Below are 20,907 nucleotides of genomic sequence, written 5' to 3'. Positions count from 1 at the left end.
GAATGGTCCTTTTGAGGCCAAGCCACTGTTTTGGTCTTTTTCCTGTGTCTTTGCTAATTCTTTGCTGTCTTGTAGTTCCCTTCTTGACCACTGCACAGCACAAAACTGATCTTAGCAGAAAACTTTTTGCAGAAATTCCAGAATCTTTTTGCTGTGTGCTGTTTTTCATATTGTCAATGTATATGGGCAGTTAGGCTTTCTCCTTCCCCAGTGAATTCTTCTGTACTTACTGACATTAATTTTGATCTGCCATTTTATTACTCAGTCATTCAGTATCCAGTCAGACAAGAAAGGTCCAAATTTGGATTTCTTTTAAGCACCTGGTTTCTCACTTAAAAGGGGTTTTCCCCTTTTCCTAACTAGAGCAATATGCACCATGCAATCACTTTTAGTGGTTTGTCTTCTACAAGAAACTCACCATGTCCCGGTAGCTATTTGCAGCATAATGTTGTGCTGTCACCTCTTCATGCTACAAGGTCCTGACATTTCAAGCAAATGTCATCACTTCAACTTTCTATCAGCACAGCTCACTGGTGAGATGCACATGGTGCTACAAGCCTTTATTTTGTGAGGGATCTCAGCTTATGCAAGGGGAGCCAGCATGATTTCATAGTGTATGTATTTCATATCTCAGAACTTAAGGTTTGGATCTGCAACACTACCTGGGTAGTGGCAGCAGCTGTTTCCTCTTAGTAACTGTGAAGCTGAACTTCGAGCTATATGCTGAAAGGCTGTAATTCCCTTATGTTCCTATGGAAATATGAGAGGAGCCTTCTGCCAAAGCAAACCAAGGCCTTGGGCTTAACACGCATAACATGTGAATTACCCATTTCTGTGCCTGTTCAGGAGCCAGCTCCCAGCGCTGGAACTGTGCCTATATCAGAAAGGAAACAGAAAGGTCCAACCTAACCTCTACAATCTGCTGCAAAGCATCCATGAGATGCTTTTTCCCCTTTTCACAGAAGTCATCCATCCAAAGGCCCTTGTCTGTGGGATAGCAGGGCTCTTCTCCATAATTAGTTTTGATTCCAAGACAATCAGCAAAACCAGGAGGGATTTGGAGCAGCTGCCACGTAAGGAATGTGTGCAAGTGGGAATGTGGGGCTTTGACAGACTGCAAACTCTGCTGACCTACAGAACATCTCAGGAAATGTGAGGCAATTGAGATTGCTTAGCCTCCGTGAAAGAGGGATAAGCAGAGAAATGCTCAGTGATAAGAACACATACACGTACCATTGCCCTGGAGCAGGGTGATGAGTGGTAACTTTGCTATCCCACTTCCACTTACTCGGGTGTGCAAGCTCTTTGTCTAAGCTGGAATGCAAAATAAAGTTGTGCCCTATCAGCTGATCAGAGCTGGCTTGAGGGCCGAAGTGCATCCAGGTTATTATTACTGTAACTGGGTAATCAGACCAGCCATCAAACCCCAGCACTGCACACAGTGATCCACTACCAGCATACGCTGCTGATAAATCCAATCCAATACATATGGAATTAGCTAAGGGAGAAAATTCTGCCTCATTGAAAATCGCATTATCCAGCCTGCCACCCTTCACTGGCTTTCGGCTTGTCACACAGAGTACTAGACAGGCACCCGGAAAAATACGTGTTGTGAACCAAGGAATGGGTAAGAGACTCTTGTGTTTTACAAAAGCCAATTAAGATCAACTAAACCTTCTATCATGCCTCTTCCTAAAAACAGCACATCTGCCATATTGCTTAAAGAGCTCACTTGTGTTCCTGGTTTTTAAGCAAATGCCAGCAAACATGAAAGAACTTGACACTCAGTAGGCAAAATAATTAAGAGGAGCAGAGACCTTCAACAGCAGATGCCAGTGACAGGTGACATGTGCCAGTATCCTGGAAGGATCCATTGAAGAGAGCATAGTGCTGACAGATCTCATGGCAGGTGAAGATAGATTCCTGAAAGCCATGGATGCCAGTGAGATATTGATGCTTATCCCATCAGAACCTTCTGCAAGCATTTAACGAAGTGCTAAAAGACATGTGATGTGTTTATATTTATAGTGAGAATAAATGGCTACCACTACTGTGGTTTCTCCCATAGCATTCATCAGATCATAGAATGGTTTGGATTGGCAAGGACCATAAAGATCATCTAGTTCTTACCCACCCTGTGGGGGACACCTTCCACTAGACCAGGTTACTCAAAGCCCATCCAACCTGCGCTTGAACACTTCCAGGGATGGGGCAGCCACAATTTCTTCGGGAAACTTTTGCCAGTGCCTCACTATCCTCAGTAAATTCAGATGTTCTAGCAGTTACTTTGTGCTCCTCTTCGGGGCTCTTGTTTCATGGCCCTGCAAAGATGAGTCCTTGGCATGAATTCAACACAGGTATTAAAGTGTAGGACTAGAAGCAATCTTTTAGGTCATTCAGTCCTGTCATCCATTATCTCAGCAATCCTGCTATATAATCCCCTCCAAAATTAATGAACTTCATCTTGAAAGCAGCAAGTAATTTTTTTTCTCACAGCTATAGAGGCTATTCTGAAACCACACAGCTCTGATGATCAAATATCCAGTCCAGGTCAAAGTGATGTCCTTCAAACAGGGCAATGCTGTGAAGAAGTAACGAAAATGCTGGTTTTGCCTGCTGGCAATAATACACAGCTCCCATTCAGCTAAGTGATCTGAAACACCAGTTTTCTGACTCCTAATTGACTTGGAATCAACAGGTTGCAACCATGTCTGAATCCCTTCCTTTATCTCAGCTCAATGCAGAAGTTTGTTCTTTCTCTCAAACAATGACTTAGTCCTGATGTTTTTCTGCCAGGCTAGATAATCTTCTGTGGATTTCCTTATAATCAAATCTGCTATGTTTTTCCACATATCACCTACCTCCATGGCTTCCAGCCCATGCAATACTTACAGTGCTGGCTGAAGGCCATGATTTTAGTTGCCAAAGCAATCAGAGGATTAGTCCCTACTCTATGAAAATACAGAATTTTTCATCTGTGAACTGCTGCATCTGCACTTCACAGCAGAGCTCACAGTGGATGGAGACTGAGGGTGTAGATGTTTCAAATAAGGGGATCTGGCTACAAAACAGCATTTTGGAGGAACACAAGGTCTGATCACTCTTCAAACATTCTCAAAGCTTTCTATCTGAAACAGAATTTCTATAATTTCTGTCACCAAGATGACAGCCAAAGAGTCAGTCTTGTGAGGATCCAGCTCAGTAATTTAATCTGCCTACAATATAAATGTTTTCCTTAGAGATATTTGCAGTAGTATCCTTTTATAGTCAAATGGGAGGGAAAGGTGTTTCTAGCAGGATTTGTATAATCTCTTGGGGATATGGGCTTTAGGGTGATACAAATTGCACTCTCAAAGTAGATTTCTCTCTCTACTGATTGGAATAGTTTCAGATACTTGCTTAGATGCACAATGCAGATGTCTGCTTTTTGCCAAGTGATTGTTAACCCTGAAAGCAAAAGAAACCAAACAGGGAGATCCTAATATTCATATATTTCAAGCAGAATTTTCTTTTGCATAGAAAAAGATGTTACAGGCCTCTACATTACTTTTCTGATTTTTTTAAAAGCTTTTAGTGTCTTTAACACACTCAAATATTATGCTGAGTGACATTCTGCCTCTATAGGGTAGATGAGGTGAATGACTGTGGAGTTATTTTAATTTATACTTGCACAAAGAGGAGGAGAATAGAACCCCTAACTTCTTATTCATGCCTCGGTCATGACCTTTCTCTCTGCCCTTTGAGAATCACATTGTCAGTTATTTTTCTGATACGTAAAATTAGAATGATCACACTCATAGACTGTTATGAGGTCTAATTAGAAAGTGTAGAGGTCTATCTGCAGAGTAAGAAATGAGATCAGCAGCCTGTAACTGCTGTCAGCAGACCTCAAATCCACTGACAGGAGTATGTCTACAAAGGAGGTTTGAGCAATGAAATTAATCACTAGCAGAGTTCAGAATCAGTTGAAATACTGTATATTAGTGGGATTATCCTAGGGAAAACCCTTTCTCATTCATCCCTCTGGAATTTGATTGACCTGATGGATCTTTCACAGCCTTTCTTTATCACCATTTTTGAAAGATTCATCAGTGTAACATTTTTACGTGCATAGCTTACCATTCATGCCATGAGCAATAAAACCAGGTTTCTGAACATGCAAGACACGCAGTTATTAGAAAACCTTTTCATTTCAGCAGTTCACCGAATGCCATGCCCTTTTCCAGGAGTGAGCAGGGATTTCTGAATTGCATTGAAAAGTGCCTTCCATGGAATGGTGCCAGTTCAAAGCTCTTGATAACCAGGACTCCCACATGCCCAACTCTCCTCTCATCCATTTGGAATGCTATAAAATACATTGCTTCTCGTGTCAGGCTGCCTCACAAGACTGTCTTTCTTTGTTCCTTTCCAGGCATCACCGTGGACAAGTTTGGGCTGATTTACTTTGTGGATGGCACCATGATCAGACGGATTGATCAGAATGGGATCATCTCAACCGTGTTGGGTTCCAATGACTTGACATCTGCTCGGCCTCTCAGCTGTGACTCTGTTATGGACATTTCTCAGGTAAGACAGTAGTTTGGTTTTGTTTTTACAGAATGCAAGCCTACACCTTCACCCTTATCTGCATGTCTGTGTGTTTCCCCAGCAGGTCTGACAAAGAGGTAAGGGCTCAAGAAAAGTTGCATTTTTACATAGTTTATGATATAAAATTGACTGGATCATAAAAGAATTACCCTTGAAAGACAGAAGGAAACACTTGACTGCTCTATCTCATAGATTTCTGGGGGTGAGATTTTTAAAGATGTCCCAGCCACAGAACTGACTTCTTTCAGAGTTTCCAGTCAGTGGGAAAGCAGAGATTCCTAGGAAGGCAGGTTGTTACGATCATGTCTCACTATATGCCATGGACTATATGCCATGCTCCATTATAACATCTTAGCTAATCACAGGTTTTTTTCTTTTCTTCCCCTCATCCTAATTTGGTCCACCACAATTTTAGACCTGAATCAAATTAACATAGGAAATACTGATTGGAGGATGTGGTGCCAAAATTAGCGACAGCAGGAAAACAAGAATCTTGAATTGCATCAGATTGCAAATTGGTTGCAGCTACCATCATGCTGGGCGTTTGAGTCCTGCTGCTTCAAGGTGGAGAGAAAAAAAGAAGAAAGAAAAATCTCATTTTGATTTTGATTGCTTTGCTGCTGGATGGTGCAGAAGAGAAATCTGTTACAGCCCAGCACTCAGTTTTGTGTGGCACTGGCCAACTTGTCAAATTGTGCCAGTTTAGGACAGTGTCCTTTGAAACCTTTGTGCCACTTGTTGTTTGCCTGACTGCAGAAATGTTGTCCTCTCCTATGAAAATATAGATCGTAGCTGGAGGGCTAAGTACTGTTATTCAGCCACAATAGATGTCAATGGGGTTTCCTTTTTGTAACTACCTCGATAATTTCCATGCTCCCATATGGAATCTGTTTTTGTTTTTTCCCTCTAATTTGAAAAGATTATTCTTGCTTCCTTGCAACTGGCTCCCACTGTCTGTAATTTATGAACAAGCTAAAATTATGACTTTAAAAGTTTTTCTGCCTTCTATAGAGGTGAAATTTTGATGGTTAAAGGCCACCTTGTAGTATGTTTCTCATCTTACAGACATAATTTCTTCTTCATGTGAATTTCAGGGTCAGTTAGCACAAGACGGTCATATAATCAGGCTTTAAAAATTATTTACTTCCAGGTTATGTAGCTCCTATGTAAACCAATGTCATGTTCAAACACTTCTGAGATGAACATGTATCAGATGAAAACTCCTTTTTTTCCTTTCATAAAATGACAGGAACCATTTTTAGATTAACCTGTACTGGGATTGGCAGATTAACCACTACTGTTCTAGAGAAACATACTGAATACAAGCTTAATTAAAAAATAAAATCCAGCTTGGGAAGCAGCTTTTCATCATTTACAGCAGATAGAAGGGTCTTTTCTACCAGGTCCCTGAGGCTCCCTGGGACATGAGGACATGAAATATTTAGCTGCCACTGTTGACAAGGAATGGTTTTTAAGAAATTTAAAATTCCCTTGTCAGTTCAGAATAAACTCAGCTCTTGATGCTAACTGAAGACTGCAGAGCTTAAAGACCACTGGAAGGGATGGAGGCATGAATTATTAAAGAGATAACCACAGGCTATAATGTTTTACTACAAGAAGGGTTAAAATAGGCCAGGAGCTGAGAAAAGGAAGGAGATTTTGCAAGCAGAGAACCAGAGTAGACAGAGCTCAGCAAACTGCTTAGCAATGAAAATAAGCCTCACGCACTCAAGCGTTAGAAGACACAATGAACCAAATACCTTACATCTGATCCTTTAAAATAAATACTGAAAAGGCATATAGAAGCATCAAAATAAAGCATGGCTGTAGCAGAGATGTTGAACTACAGGCCTTAAAAATAGGAATTTCCTGTGTTCCTGTATCTTACCTGGTCTCTCCTTACTCAGTTTTAAATAAAATCACAGTGAAAGATGCTTTCATGGACCTGAGTCTGCTGGCATCCACTCTTCCTTCCAATAAGGTTACAAAATACTCCTCTAAACTTAGTCACATCAGACAAATGAGAAGAAGCAGCAACTGAGATGGATGGTGGGAAAAGAAGACTCAAAACAAAGAAACTATACTGGAACTGATAGGTTCCCATCAGCACAAGACTGGATTTTTTTTTTTTTCCTATATAAACCTGAAATCAAAATAATAAAAAAAAAAATGCACAACTTGGAGTTTTTACCAAAAAAAAAGTTCTGAATTCTGTTGCTAAAAGTTTTTTAAGTTTGGCAACTGAAAGAGAAGACTCACTTGAAAAGAATGTATTGCAGAAGCAGAGCTAGAAATGAAGTCATTCTAGTGCTTACTCACTTGTGGTGTTGCCAGTCACTGTTTTAGTGGATTGTCAGTGTAGAACTGGGATATGTCACTCCTGAACCCATTTTTCCATTATGCTAAAACAAAATGTGAAAATCACCGTGAAGGCACAAGTATTCTACTCCATGAACTGAAATTGCCTGAGTTTCCTGTGAATTGCTATTCTGCGTTTTTGCAGCATAAAGCAGAAAACCATGGGTTATAACAGATATTCACACATGCTGGCAAAGCTGCCAGTTTTGTGTCTATCCCTCTTTGTCATTTACCAAGAAGAGTTCAGCCACTTGTGTGAAAAATCCTTTAGTAAAAGAATCACTGTTCTGTGTGTCTGATTTCATAGCACTTCACACAGCAAAATTTAGTCCCAGGTCTCTGGGACTAAATGAGGTCCAGCTTCCATCATTTCAAAAAGTACAGGAGAGGGAAAATCGTAGAATGATTTGCCTGTGTCCATCATCCCATTCCCATCAGTGTTCCAGTGCAGAGTGTGGGTGTCCCCCTGTGACTGCTTTATGTGACCAGGAGCTAAGCCCCCTCACTCATAGCAGGGTATATCCTCTATGGCCACCTCTTAAATAATAATTAGTGGGGTTTTTCACCCATTCCCCCTTTAATCCATGTAGATTCCATCCTCATTGTGATTGATTTATAGCAATCATGCAGTAGATAAATGTCTTGCTATAAAAATTCCCTTGTGTTTTTTTACCATGAAGGTTCGTCTAGAATGGCCCACAGATCTGGCAGTGAATCCCATGGATAATTCGCTCTACGTCCTCGACAACAACGTTGTGCTGCAGATCTCTGAGAACCACCAAGTGCGCATCGTGGCAGGGAGGCCCATGCACTGCCAGGTGCCAGGCATGGATCACTTTCTCCTCAGCAAGGTGGCAATCCACGCCACGCTGGAGTCTGCCACCGCCCTGGCCGTGTCCCATAATGGGGTCCTGTACATCGCTGAGACCGACGAGAAGAAGATCAACCGCATTAGGCAGGTCACCACCAACGGGGAGATCTCCCTGGTCGCCGGCGCCCCGAGCAGCTGCGACTGCAAGAACGATGCCAACTGCGACTGCTTCTCGGGGGACGACGGCTACGCCAAGGACGCCAAGCTCAACGCGCCATCCTCCCTCGCCGTGTGTGCAGATGGGGAGCTGTATGTCGCCGATCTGGGGAACATCCGAATCCGCTTCATTCGGAAAAACAAACCGTTCCTCAACGCACAAAACCTGTATGAGTTATCCTCACCCATAGACCAGGAACTCTACTTGTTTGACACCAGTGGGAAGCACCTTTATACTCAGAGCCTTACCACTGGAGATTATCTTTACAATTTTACTTATTCTGGAGATGGAGATATAACCCTGATCACTGACAATAATGGCAACTTGGTCAATATCCGAAGAGATTCCACAGGGATGCCCCTCTGGCTGGTGGTGCCTGATGGCCAAGTCTACTGGGTGACAATTGGTACCAACAGTGCACTCAAGAGTGTTACAACACAGGGGCATGAAGTAGCCATGATGACTTACCACGGCAACTCTGGTCTCCTTGCCACTAAAAGCAATGAAAATGGTTGGACAACATTTTATGAGTAAGTATTTTATGAATATTGGGACTGCTGACTTCATTCTGTGTTCTCTGAACTATGCAAGTTGGCAGAATTTAATTCCCTGATCAGAATTATTGTCCAAATAAAATGGCCTGAACAGAGAGTATTGCGTTTCATGCAAACATTAGATACTGCCAGTAGGTGAATTAGAGTTTGAATAAGCTCCCTCTACCAAGTCAAGAGTCAGACAGAATTTCTGCTGAGTTTTTCTAAGTAATTTGGACACCTGGTTCTCCTTAACTGTAGTCAGGACTGGAGATTTAGATTGCATGTCAGAGAATTTTTTTTGGCTTTGAAAGCCTTGGAAGTATGAAAGTTCCATCAGAGCCTCTTTTTTCACAGCTTTTCACCTGCCTCCTGCTGCAGTGTCTTTTTTGAGCCTGTTTGAAATGTCTGATGTAGAATGACAATTAGCAATGACTAATGAGAGCTTGCTCTGGAAACAATTCTGTAATTAATGGACTGCTTAATTCCTACTGTTGCAATTTGCCTCACTAAGCTTTAAAAGTAGTCTCGGAACTGTTCAAGAACTGTTCACTCTATCCCCACAGAGTTTTTAAGCACAGATAAGATAGGATGCATTGAAAAACCCAGAGATGGCAGTATCTTAAGTATTTGTACTTCCTCTCTGTACTGCCGTTAGCAATTCCCTGCTTAGAAATATCATGAAGCGAACATCACATTTCTGATATAAAAAAGGACAAAGATAGATAACTAGGTGAAGAGCACCTAGAAGGAGTCATCCTGCTGTTGAGAGCTCTTTCCCCTCCCTCTTCCTTAGTTTAATTTTTATTTGCAAGTGTAACCTGTTTGAAATGCTCCTTTAAGTGCATCATTTCCCACCTGGTTTGAATGGTTACATGGAAGTGTTCAGATGCCATAATAATAGACCCATTGTAAGAATCCAATTTGGATAGAATAGACAGTTCCCAAGATGACAAACAAAGAAATTGTTGAGAAAAAAGGGGGTTCAGGAAAGGAAAGGTGGCTAAACCCACATATCTGTGTGTTGACATGTGGTTGCTTTGGTTTTCTCCTTAAAATGTTCCAGGCCCAGTTTCAAATTTCTTTGCTTAATACTCACTGCTCCTGCTCTTGCCTTGAAAAGAACTGATGGAAACTCTGGGATGAATCTTTTGAAATGTTATTAGCATTTCATCAATGTTCTGCTTGCAATTACTGTAGCAATATTCCTCAGTGAATCCAAGTTTATATTCTCCATCTCTTATATTGAATTTGCTTGAGGAAGGCCTTAGGGAGGAAAAAGAAGGTGTTTTTCTCCACTGGAGTGAAAGCCAGCTATATTGTCAGGACCATTGTGCTAAATGAAGGACGTATTTTCTTTTTGCAAAGAACCCAGTAGTTCCTGTGCTTGAAAACAGATGCAGCCAGAGACAGTGAAGCAAACTAAGCATTACAGCTAATAATGGTCAGATTTATCTCTCAAACATAATCTTTTATTTTAAAGTGCAACTGAAAATATAAAGGAGATAAAACAAGACAAAATCTCAAAACCAACTTGTTCTATGGATATATTTATAATAGTGATCCATTATTTCTTGCTGTCCAACAAAATAGAGCATTTGTTGAAAGTCATCATTCTGGTCCTTTTATGCACTTCAGAAGACTCCTAAGAAAGCTTTTTAGAGCTAAATGGAAGACAGTATTCTCTAGTGACTGGACTATGAAAACCTTGACTAGAGCAAGTCAACACTGTGTGATAGCACAGCATCACTGAATATAGAATTGTGACTGTGCCTTCAGAAATACCTCATCCAAACCTGTGATCACTTACCTCTGTTTAACTGTTCCTGACAGTTTCTGATGCAACTATATAAAACTACAGGGTAAAAGTCTATATCTGAATTAGTTATTTCAGCCTCCCTTTACAGGCAGGTGGAGAGAAACAGGCCCATTCCAGGTGAGTTTCTTATGAGTTATGTCAGGTACTTCCTTTAAGATGAGAAGAGTTGTATTCTGAAAGTTTATCTTTGCAAAGGTCGTAGAGAATGATGAGTTCAGATACAAATGTTTACGTTGCAGATGTCTACAGTTTGGTAAAATGGATCCTATCAGTCATCTGAGTTATTTATAAATATTGTTAGTGATAACAATGTATTTAGGTATATTATTGTTACTGTTAGAAAGCTTTTTTTATATGCTCAGCCTAAATCTTCCATGCTTGAATTGAAGACTATTCTTTTTCATGCCATCCTACCCTATCCTATCCTATCCTATCCTATCCTATCCTATCCTATCCTATCCTATCCTATCCTATCCTATCCTATCCTATCCTATCTTATCCTATCCTATCCTATCCTAATCCTGTCCTGTCCTGTCCTGTCCTATCTACTAGGGACTTGGAAGGCAGATCAGTGAATTAGAGGGATTGATTCTGTCCAGGTTTTGCATGTGTAACCAGGGAAAGAATATAAAATCAGACTGATAAAATTAGAATATGAAATAAGAGTCAAATATTTCAATTGCTTGTTAAATTAAGTTTCATTTAAACAAAATATATTCTTGTAAAGTCTGATGGCCGGGTACACATGTAAGTGGGCTGAGCCTTGGCTCTCAAAGTTGTAGCAAAGCATCAAGTCTTCAGTGTGATTCTCACATGATTCCATGGCAAATCTGTCTAACTTGTTGCTTGGATAGACAAACTAAATGAATACATTTACTCATCACACTCTATTTGTAGTGGCTAGTAGGAAGCTGATTTTTTCCCTGTACATTGTTGATGTGACTAATATTGTCAGCTCATAAAAACACAGTTTATGAAGAACAGTGGAAATCGAAGGCTGGGCAGAAAAACTCTTCAAAAATTCATTCATGGGGAGAACAAGACTTGATCGAGTTATCTCAGTATGAAAGAGACTGGGGAGTATCCAGATCACAACATGTCAGCCAAAGTTCTCACCTAGAGAGGGACTTGAGAAGGATATGGGGCTGGAAAACAAAGCTAGAGAAATTCAAGTTGACAAGAAGGTGTGATTTTGTAAGGCTGATGATTTAACTGGTAGAGTAACCAACCATGAAAGCAGTATATTCTCTATTTTTTGGTATCTTAGTTCAGGACTCTGATGCCTTTCTTATAATCTCACCAGAGAGAGGATTTGCATGACTGAAACACAAGCTGCAGAGATGAGTGCAGGCATGGCAGGATGAAGTCTAAATTCCTTGTTATCAAAGAAGCTGAAGAAGATGGTGTAAACCAAATAAAATCAACATCCACTACCTTCATGTTATTGGTTTCTCTAGCAGAACATCTGTAAATGTACATTGGGAAGGCTTAAGTGGTTTAGAGGATTCCTGTGAACATGAGTGGCTAGAAGGTGCTCTAAAGGAGTTTTCAGTCCTGACTGGGGGGAACAGTGAAGTTCATGTTTCTGTTTTGCTCATGGCCAAAGAGATAAAGGCATAAAATCTGACTCTGAGGAAAAGTTTCATGTTTCTCACAGCACACAATAGCTGTTTGTGGGCCAGGGCAAACCGGACACTGCTGCCTAAAAAGTTAAGAGTAAAGTAAATCCAGCTGGCAAGTTTACACTGAACCAGTGGCCCTATTATGAACATCCTCAAAAGATTTACATTTCACCTGACTGTCTACAAAGGAGCATAAATCAGAAACCCAACATGATAGAGCAGTGGTATTGTGAGAGTGGCATCACTACGTGTTCATCATGGAATCACAGTATCATAGTATGGCTTGGTTTGGAAGGGACCTTAAAGAACATCTAGTTCCAGCCAACACAGCCAGCATCTCTGGTTCTTCTGCAGGTGCTGTTCTTACCAGGGCATTTCTTAGCCTTTACCATAAGGCTGCAAAGAGCTCTGACATGTGAGCACATTGGTGTGACTCTGGAAAGGAGGGAAGGAGGCAGGATGTACTGATGCAGTACTGGAGGTCTGTTTCCAGGGTACACCAGGGAATCCAGGTCCTCCAAGGCTTCATGCTGGACTGGCATATTGTCCATTCATTTCTGTGGGAAAAGAGACCAGTGCTGGCTTCAGGCAGTGGCAGGCTCACTCACAGCACTTACAGCTCTTCCTTGCACACGTCCTACACCCAAGCCTGCTCTAACAATCCTGTTTTATCAGGTTTAGCTCTTGAGTAAGACTCAGTGTATAATGGTATGCAGTTTCCCTTTTTGAGAGTGAAACTTAGCTCCCCAGTAATTAGCCTGTCTCCAAAGACCTGTCTATGACTACTTTGAGGGTTTTAGCATTGTATAGACCTTTCCTGCCCCTGCCATGGGCTTGACATTAGCTGTCAGTTAATGCAATGCAGCTCAGCTTGTCCAGTAACTGGATTAAAGACTTTTCTTCCCATTGAACTGGTGACAGTAACAGAGATAATCAGCAGCAAAGGAAGTTGATCTGGAAACTCAGCCAGGGAAACGACTTCTTGTTCAGCTCCTCCAGTAAAAGACAAAAGATGCTGTGTGACTACTTGCTGCTTTGTTGTTGCTGCTTTTCAACTTGACCTGAAAAAATTGCTACCAGCCTTTACAGAGTTTCTTAGCAGTTTCTGTTTGTCTGCTTCAGAATCCGGAAATTTTTATTAATGGATTTGTTTAAATCAAGAATACGGCAATTATCTTGATTAGTTCACCAAGATGTTATCACCGTACATTAATTCAATTTCCCTCTGAGCCAAAGTCAAACCTTCTATGCATTATTTAGCCCAGATGAGGCTCTTTTACTTAGGTCCTTTGTGTGCCCAATTAGTTTTGAAGGTCGCCTCCTCCCATACTGACTCAAACACTTACACATTGCTCCAGCCAAGCCCAGAAATTCAAAACCTTTTCACGGACTCCCCAAGAAGTGGCTCACAGCTGTCTGGAGGGCAAAGCGTCTCATGGAGCCAGATCTTCAGATGAGTGGTAAGGGGAGCTTCGACCCCTTAACACTGGAGGCTGTTTTACAGAGAACCAAATTCTGCCAAACCTCACACACTGTAAGGGATGGAACATAGGAACCAGCTGGACTGAGCATGCAGGAGGGCCTTGAATAGCTTCCCAGTGACCCCCAAGGCTCAGCAGAGGTCCCACCCCAGCACCAGCAGCTTTTAGTGCCAAAGGCAGTGCCCTGGTCTGTGTGCCTGTGATTTATCAGGTCATACACAGAGTTTTACAGGATTTGATTTAGTGTAGTTCAAGTGAGGGTCTTATTCTACTCTCGCAGCAGACTGGAGTATGAGAAACACCTTTGGCTTTTGTCTTCCCTCCTCTTAGCAAGATTTCTTGGTTCCATTTGTTCCACAAATTCTACATTATAAAATGATGTGATTCTCATTATTGTTCCTCTGACAAAGTTGCATTGAAACACCAGTAAGTGCCATGATAAAATAGCAGTTCTCCAGTACCCTCACTAAGTTGGGAGGTCACATTTTGAGCCACTGCCCTGCCCTGAAATGAATGCCTGATAGCAAAGTTTAGTTGAGAACCAAGGGAATTATGAGTATCATAAAAACTAGAAAGAGATCTTCGTCTTCTTTTTTGGGCAGTCGGAAAATTCAGCAGACTATGACCACAACCTGGCCTTTGGTCATTAGGGAGAGGACTTGCCTTCATACATTTTTGAGCATTATCGGTTTGTCTATTATAGATTTATTTTTAATGTTGTGTTTAATGTTGTTTGAAAAATTGGGATGAGGCGAGCTTGTTAAGAGGCACTGGGTGCACATTGGTATAATCATATGCAAAATATAGTTTGCAAGGTCCATTTAGACACTTTGGCACTAAATGCAATATTATTATAGTGAGTTTTTTCTGATTTGACTTGTGTTTTAAAAGGCTGATAAAATGTGAAGAAGCTAAAATGAGGAAACGCAGAAACTCAGGCAATAAATTGATTTCTGAATAGATGGTACTTAGGATGCTCTTTAATTCCCAAGGTCCAGGTCTGTACACAATGGCAATGTGATAAATGAAAGCTCTGAATGTTTACAAGCCAACAATTAGACCTCATAAGCACCAAATACCATTTTAATTCTGTGCATTGAACCTTAGCTAAGTACGTTTCCAATTGGGAATGGATGGCAATGGTTTCCTTTCCTGGCCTAATAATTGCCACTGTAATTGTAAGTGCTGAGGCTTTGCAGCAGGTTTGAATGGGAGGCAGCAGCTGTGTTAGCAGGTGATGGATTCATTGCTCCAAGTGGCTGCTGTGTGCACTCCCATGCTTCAGTATTTCCTTAATTCTGGGGCTTTCAGAGCATTTGGAGAACACAGAAGTCTTAGGCTGTGATGAAAACTGGCCCAGCCCTAAATCCCAATGCTGTGGAAACAGGCTAGGCAGCTTAGCTGCAAAATGAGGTGACTAGAAGAGATTTATGTTACTGCAAATACCAGGGCACACCTGCAGCTACATAAGAGCAGTTGCTTGGCCTTCCTCTCCAAGCTGAGGTGTGCCCTGTAAGGGTCTTTATAGGGCTGAAAGCAGAGGTGGAAGGAACCGGCACATTTGACTTGTTAAGCATATTATCTCTGGGATGTGCAAGTCTTCACATTCCTGGGAGACTGTGGGTATGTGACAGGTATGTGTTGTGTGAGCTAAATCAGGGAAAAGGGGGGGGCAATGCTGTAGTTCTGAGTAAAAACAGAAAATAGAAAAATAAGTGCTTGCCAAGAAGAAAACACTGTGTGTGTTCCTGCTAATGGGCTTCCCACACCTCCATTTGCATTGCCACCACAGTGCTAAAAGGAGCTTTAGTCTGGACATGAGCATTTTGCACTTCATCTGTCACCAGTTAAAAATAATAATAAAAATGGAACGGTCTAATTGTTCCACCTTCTCATTTTTCTTCCTTTGTAAGGCAGGACCTCCTTGCAGCTGCAAATCAGTAAGCTGTCCCCCCCAAAGCCAGTCCTTGGCAGGTCTCTGTCTGGCTGCTGGGCAGAGAGGTGCAACAGCTCCTGCACATGCAGAAAACACAGATGGTCCTAGTTCCTTCTGAAGGAGGTTAATGGGGTGACTAAGGATGTGCCAAAAGTCTAATGTACTTCTGCAGACATCTTAAACCAGTTCCAGCAGATCATTCCAGACTGTTCTGGCCCAAAAGGAGCCTTGTTTTTCAGGATCCAAAGTCCCAAATGGAAGTCCTTGCTCTTGATGAAGTACTGTGAGTTTTGTACACCTGTAAAAATGTAACCATGTAAATTATGTGTATTGTACTTAGTAATTTTGACTTTACAAGAGAAATGTGTGCACAGAGGTCTAAGTGCCATCACACTCTTTCATTCTTTTTTTTCTTGGCATTTTAACCTAATTTGCACAAGGAAATGTTACTGGCAGATTTCTCCAGTTGCCTATTTGCAAATATTATTTATTTGCCCAGCAAAGGCAGAGAACCATTTGTGAGGGTACTAGAAGCTTGAGGTCCAGGAATATTATAAAAATATTACTAAGAAGGCTCTACAGAAATACTATATAAAATAATATTTATTTTACACTACATAATATTATATAAAAAGGCGCTACTTGCCTTTTAGTCAGAGCATCCTTCATTAAGACAAGGGGGAATGGCTTTAAACTGAATGAGGGTAGGTTTTAGAGTAGATGATAGGAAGAAATTCTTCACTATGTGTGGTGAGGCACTGGCACAGGTTGCTAAGAGATCTGGCTGCCCCATCTCTGGATGTGTTCAAGGCTGCCGCCATGCCCACCCTGAAGCTCCCTGGCTTCGCCTGCCCGGCAGCTGCAGGGGACACTCCCCTGTGTCTCAAAGAGATTCAGGGAGCGGCTAAGACAGAGCGCTACGCTGTCTGCCTTGTATGGAGAAGAGGTGACGTCTGAGGAGACAATAAGGGAGCCAACTCAAGGCTGGGGAATCAGTCTCAGTTTTAATCTGAGCTCCGAAGGCCAGAGCATCTGACAGCCGAAAGCGCCTTCGAGGCTTTCACAACATCTTAAGTACCAGGGCAGTAACCAGAGGGAAGGGACGCCCCTTCACCAATGGGGGGATTTGGGGGAGTGGAAGGCAGAAGGATAGACAGATACATAAACCAATAGAGGAAGTTTAAAGGAGGGAGCCCTGGCCCTTGTCCACTCACTCGACGCCCAAGGTGGAAGATTCTGGGAGAGCAAGATGGGGAGCCGAGTGATGGGACAGGGTACCAGGGAGGGGACAGGGGAGTGACAGAGCATTTTCAGGGAGATTGGCATTGAGGAAAAGGCAGGAAAGCTCAGGGTGGAACCTTGGGAGAAAATGGGGGGTGAAGGGGCAAACCATTACAGAACTGCTACAGAAATATAAAAACACAATACAACACAAGGCCAGGTTGGATGGGGCTCAGAGCAATCTTGTGAACTTGTGGAAGGTGTCCTGGCCCAAGGTGAAGTGGGTGAAACAAGATGATCTGTAAGGTCCCCTTCACCCCAAACCAATTTCTTTCTCTGTGATTTGATGAATATAAGGAGTTGGCTGCTGCTGCTGGGGGCTGTTAAACTGAGTATCCACAGCGTTTTGAGGCTTTCTTTAGAGCATGTAAGTAGGACTTGCATGGAGCAAAGGTTTTGTGCTCACTCTCAGGATTTTTCTGAGAGCCATTCAATTAGGATAAAAAGCTGTGACTCACAGGACACTGACTCAGCATTTATCCCATGAACAAGCTCTCTGCCTGCTCCTGGCTTTTGCACTCCTTATTTCCCTAACCTGCAGACCTGCTTCCTTTTATACTCCTGTTACACCAAACTCATCCACTGGACTTCAGTGCAACACATCTAGATTTGTGACATTACTTTTAGGAGGTGAATCAGGCTTACTTTTAGGAGCAGCTCATTTTTAAAATCTAAATTAAGCAGTAGAAATAAATCACTCACATCTACTAATCCACCAAGTCAGAGATGCCAAATTCAGATTCATCTTACTGAAATTTCAGAACGTTTCCAAACTTAATTCTACCCTTACAGTTCAGACTGATTTATATATATAGGACTATTGATGTTGTGGTAGGACGAATTTGGGGTGTTACACAACACACCTTCAGTGATAACAATGTTTTCTCTGCTCAGAGAAGAGACTAAATCATATCCCTTGTGTCTTGTCTCAGTAGATGGGGTAAAGAGACTGCCTGTGATGTTTCCTGTTTAAGATTCACATGCTGGTTTAGGAGGAGATGTGCAGGTGACTGGAGACAGTACAAGCAAAACACATTTGTCTCAGTGCAAACAGGGCAGCCACAAATCTGAAGTAAATTGTTTGGTACTGGGAGCACTTTAGTTCTGGGTCTTGCATGGATGCAGCTCAGATCCAGGCTGTGTGCTGCTAGCTGCTTGGAAAAGCTTTAACTGATCTCTGCCAAACTCCTGCAATGCAGTCCTGTTTTTAAGTTTTTCTTGGTTTGTTTTTTTTTTTCCCCTTTCTTTTCCATTTTACAAGTGGCTGATTGATTGCCAGGATATCTGAGGGAAAGGGCAAGGCTTGGATAATCCATGACTGAGAGGATGACTCTGGAGGGCAATTGCTTTCTTCTATCTTACTACCTCCCCTTCTGCTCAGTGGGCAAGAAAAGCCTCAAGTGATGATGTCTCCAAACCTGAGGGATGCAGAGATTTGCAATGAGGTCATCCACTTAGTCACTATAACCCAAATATTAAACTTGGGCAAAAAACATCTTTTCAACCAGCACTTTCTCACAACAAATCACTGCCACCATATTTCAAAAGTGAAGTACCAGCACTGTGTTAGAATCTGGAAAAATGAGAGTAGAAGAGGAAGCAAATTTTTCTCTGTGTAGTGCAGAGCCAGTCCAGTGACTGCTCATGGGTCTCTCATTAGATGCAGTTCAAGAGTACTTCATGTTTGCCTTGACCTGCCTTGCCTTGCCCTGCCCTGCCCTCCCCCCACACCACCCCTTCCCCTCCACTCCCCTCTTCTCCTTGGGTTTTTGCTTGGTTTCTGGGTTTTGTTATTAGATGGAGTGTATTTTCTTATTCCCCAGCTCAGAGTAGTCCCAAAAAAAAGCATCAAGAGCTCCTCAACCATCTGCTCCCTCCAAGGTCTGATCATCTGTTTCCAGATCCCCTCTAAGACATTATTCTAACTTATCCTTAAAAGAGTTGGACAGTGGGGTTTCCAGTGCTCCATCTGCTCCTCTGCTTGGAGCAACCATGGGCCTCGAAAATATTCTACAGCTTCTAATCTGAATTGTCATTGTTTCCATTTACTTTTTGTCACATCCTCAGTAGACATGATAAGCAATTTATTATTATCCTCTTCAGAATACCTGTTGTTAGGGTGGCATTTTCCCACTTCCTTGTTTCCCCTTTTCTGAACAAACTTTTTTATTTTGGCTTTGCCTCTTACATCAGGTTTCCTAAGCTTGTTATCCTTAATGTATAATTTACATTACTTTGTCATTCTGAGGAATGGTGCCCTTCACTGGACACTGCATTCCATCAAAGGCTCACCAATGGGTAGCACAGGAGAACAAGACCTCTCTGCTTGCCCACCATTTACTTTGCATCCCCAAGTGATACATTTTCATAATGTACTTAGTTTCATATAAATCATTATTAAAAGAGTTGTGGGCAGGACTTGAAAAAAGTCAAATATTTATCCCTGATTGATTTGCTGGAATTTTTCTGTTTCTCCCTAAGTATTTAAATACCCCTTCCATTAAGGTCCCTCTCATCAGAAGGTCCAACAGCCCTCCAGAGATTAGCCAGTAGAGTTCCCTATTGTTCTCCATTTCAACTACAATAACCTCACTGCAAAGGTCCTTTGCCAGCCTTTTGAGTCTGTGAACCTTTTTCTAATGCCACAGATGGGAGGCATAATGACGTGTTTGCTCTCTTAACTCAGGAGGGCTCTAGACTGTCTATGTCTGTTTCTCTTTTTACCAAAAAATAACTCCCCCAGCTTGTTAACTGCTGTGGGGCCTGTGTGTATAAAGCTTATTTTACCTGGGCCCTGGTACATAGGTGTCCACATCACAGAAACCTTCCCAGATGGTGCTTATGTTGATTCCTCATTAGAAAGGCCAAGGACACAGTAGGGGTGAAAACTGGTCTGCTTTTTTACACTTTTAAATCAGTCCTTCCATATGGTCCTAGGAACAGTAAAAGGTAGACACGGGGGTTCAGCTGTACTCAGGACTCTACACCATGTTCACAAAGGACAGTTCTCTACCTGATGTGGCCAATATGGTCCTTGCCGCTACATTAATATTTAGCTTTTTAAAATTAGATAGAGAAAAAAAATAAAATAAATTGCTGAGCTCAGGACACAACCAGACAAATCAGGTGATGGTCTTCAGAAATTCCTAGTTCTGCTAGACAGGATGCACAGACCAGTGCTTTTCTGTAAGTCACAGCATAGTAGATGGGAAATGAAGTTACTCTTGTAAACAAGAAGCATAGTGCAGGTGAGGAGTGTTGGAAAAATATTGTTAAAATACAAGCTAATATGTATTTAGTAATTTTCTAATCTTTGCTTCAATTTCTTCAGCTAAAATCTGTGATTTTCTTCTCATGAGGACAAAAAAAATCAAGACTGTCTGAAAGAGTGACAGTGCATTTTTCTCTCTGAAAAATCTGGATGATGACTTGAAGAATTGGTCTCTGCTTTATAGAATAATTCATCCTCTGTTGATGCTGTTGACTTCATTACATTCTCATTTTCAGATACGACAGCTTTGGCCGCCTGACCAACGTGACCTTCCCTACTGGCCAAGTGAGCAGCTTCCGCAGCGATACTGACAGCTCTGTGCATGTCCAGGTAGAAACCTCCAGCAAGGATGATGTTACAATAACAACCAATTTGTCAGCATCGGGGGCCTTCTACACCCTGCTCCAAGGTGAGTTGGGCCAGCATCCCTTTCCTGACCAAACTGCACACAATGGATCAGGAAACAGGCATCGTCTTGATAATCCCAGCACCAAAAATCAGCATTCTCAGTGCACCAGAGCTCCCCACATGCTGGTACAGACACATACTCACACCTACTTAGCCTCATTCCCTAGCACAGTGGATGCTCTGCAGCTGTTTTTCTGCTCTGTTCCCAGCCAGTCCCTTGCCATGCAGGCTCGTGCAGCACAGTCCTCCATCATCATTACCATTATTGTTGTAACTAAAGGGGTTGCATAAATCAAGCCACAATTCCAGCCAACCCTTTTTTGCTTCAGTCTCATAATGGCTTCTGACTTAACAGTTCCTCTCCTTCTGGAACAGGCTTCCAGCTGGTTGCTGGAGATCTGATTCTTTGTTAACTGGTGTTTCAAGCATTCATAAGGAAGCATCCAGAAAAATGACCATCCCTGTGCCCAGACCTTTTGGGTCTGTGAGCTAAGAGGTCATGTGGAGAGGCACAAAAGAGAAGTGGACAGGAGGGACTGGTGGGACCAGTTTATGGCTGTGGGAAATGAGCACAGTTGTGCCT

At 42.0% G+C, this 20,907-nt stretch overlaps 1 protein-coding gene across 1 annotated transcript in view; it reads left to right on the top strand.

The window, feature by feature from the left end:
* Positions 1 to 20,907, top strand: part of TENM4 (teneurin transmembrane protein 4) — a 342,526-nt gene that overhangs the window by 294,472 nt on the left and 27,147 nt on the right. The window contains exons 21-23 of the mRNA XM_053934325.1: positions 4,412 to 4,566; positions 7,626 to 8,503; positions 20,153 to 20,325. Of these exons, the coding sequence (XP_053790300.1) occupies positions 4,412 to 4,566; positions 7,626 to 8,503; positions 20,153 to 20,325 (1,206 nt within the window). The remainder of the gene's footprint in view (positions 1 to 4,411; positions 4,567 to 7,625; positions 8,504 to 20,152; positions 20,326 to 20,907) is intronic.

Source organism: Vidua chalybeata, chromosome 2 (genome assembly GCF_026979565.1).
Source record: "Vidua chalybeata isolate OUT-0048 chromosome 2, bVidCha1 merged haplotype, whole genome shotgun sequence".
Lineage (NCBI taxonomy): Eukaryota > Metazoa > Chordata > Aves > Passeriformes > Viduidae > Vidua > Vidua chalybeata.
Note: the sequence above shows the minus strand (reverse complement) of the source record. Positions and strands in the feature narration are given on the sequence as shown.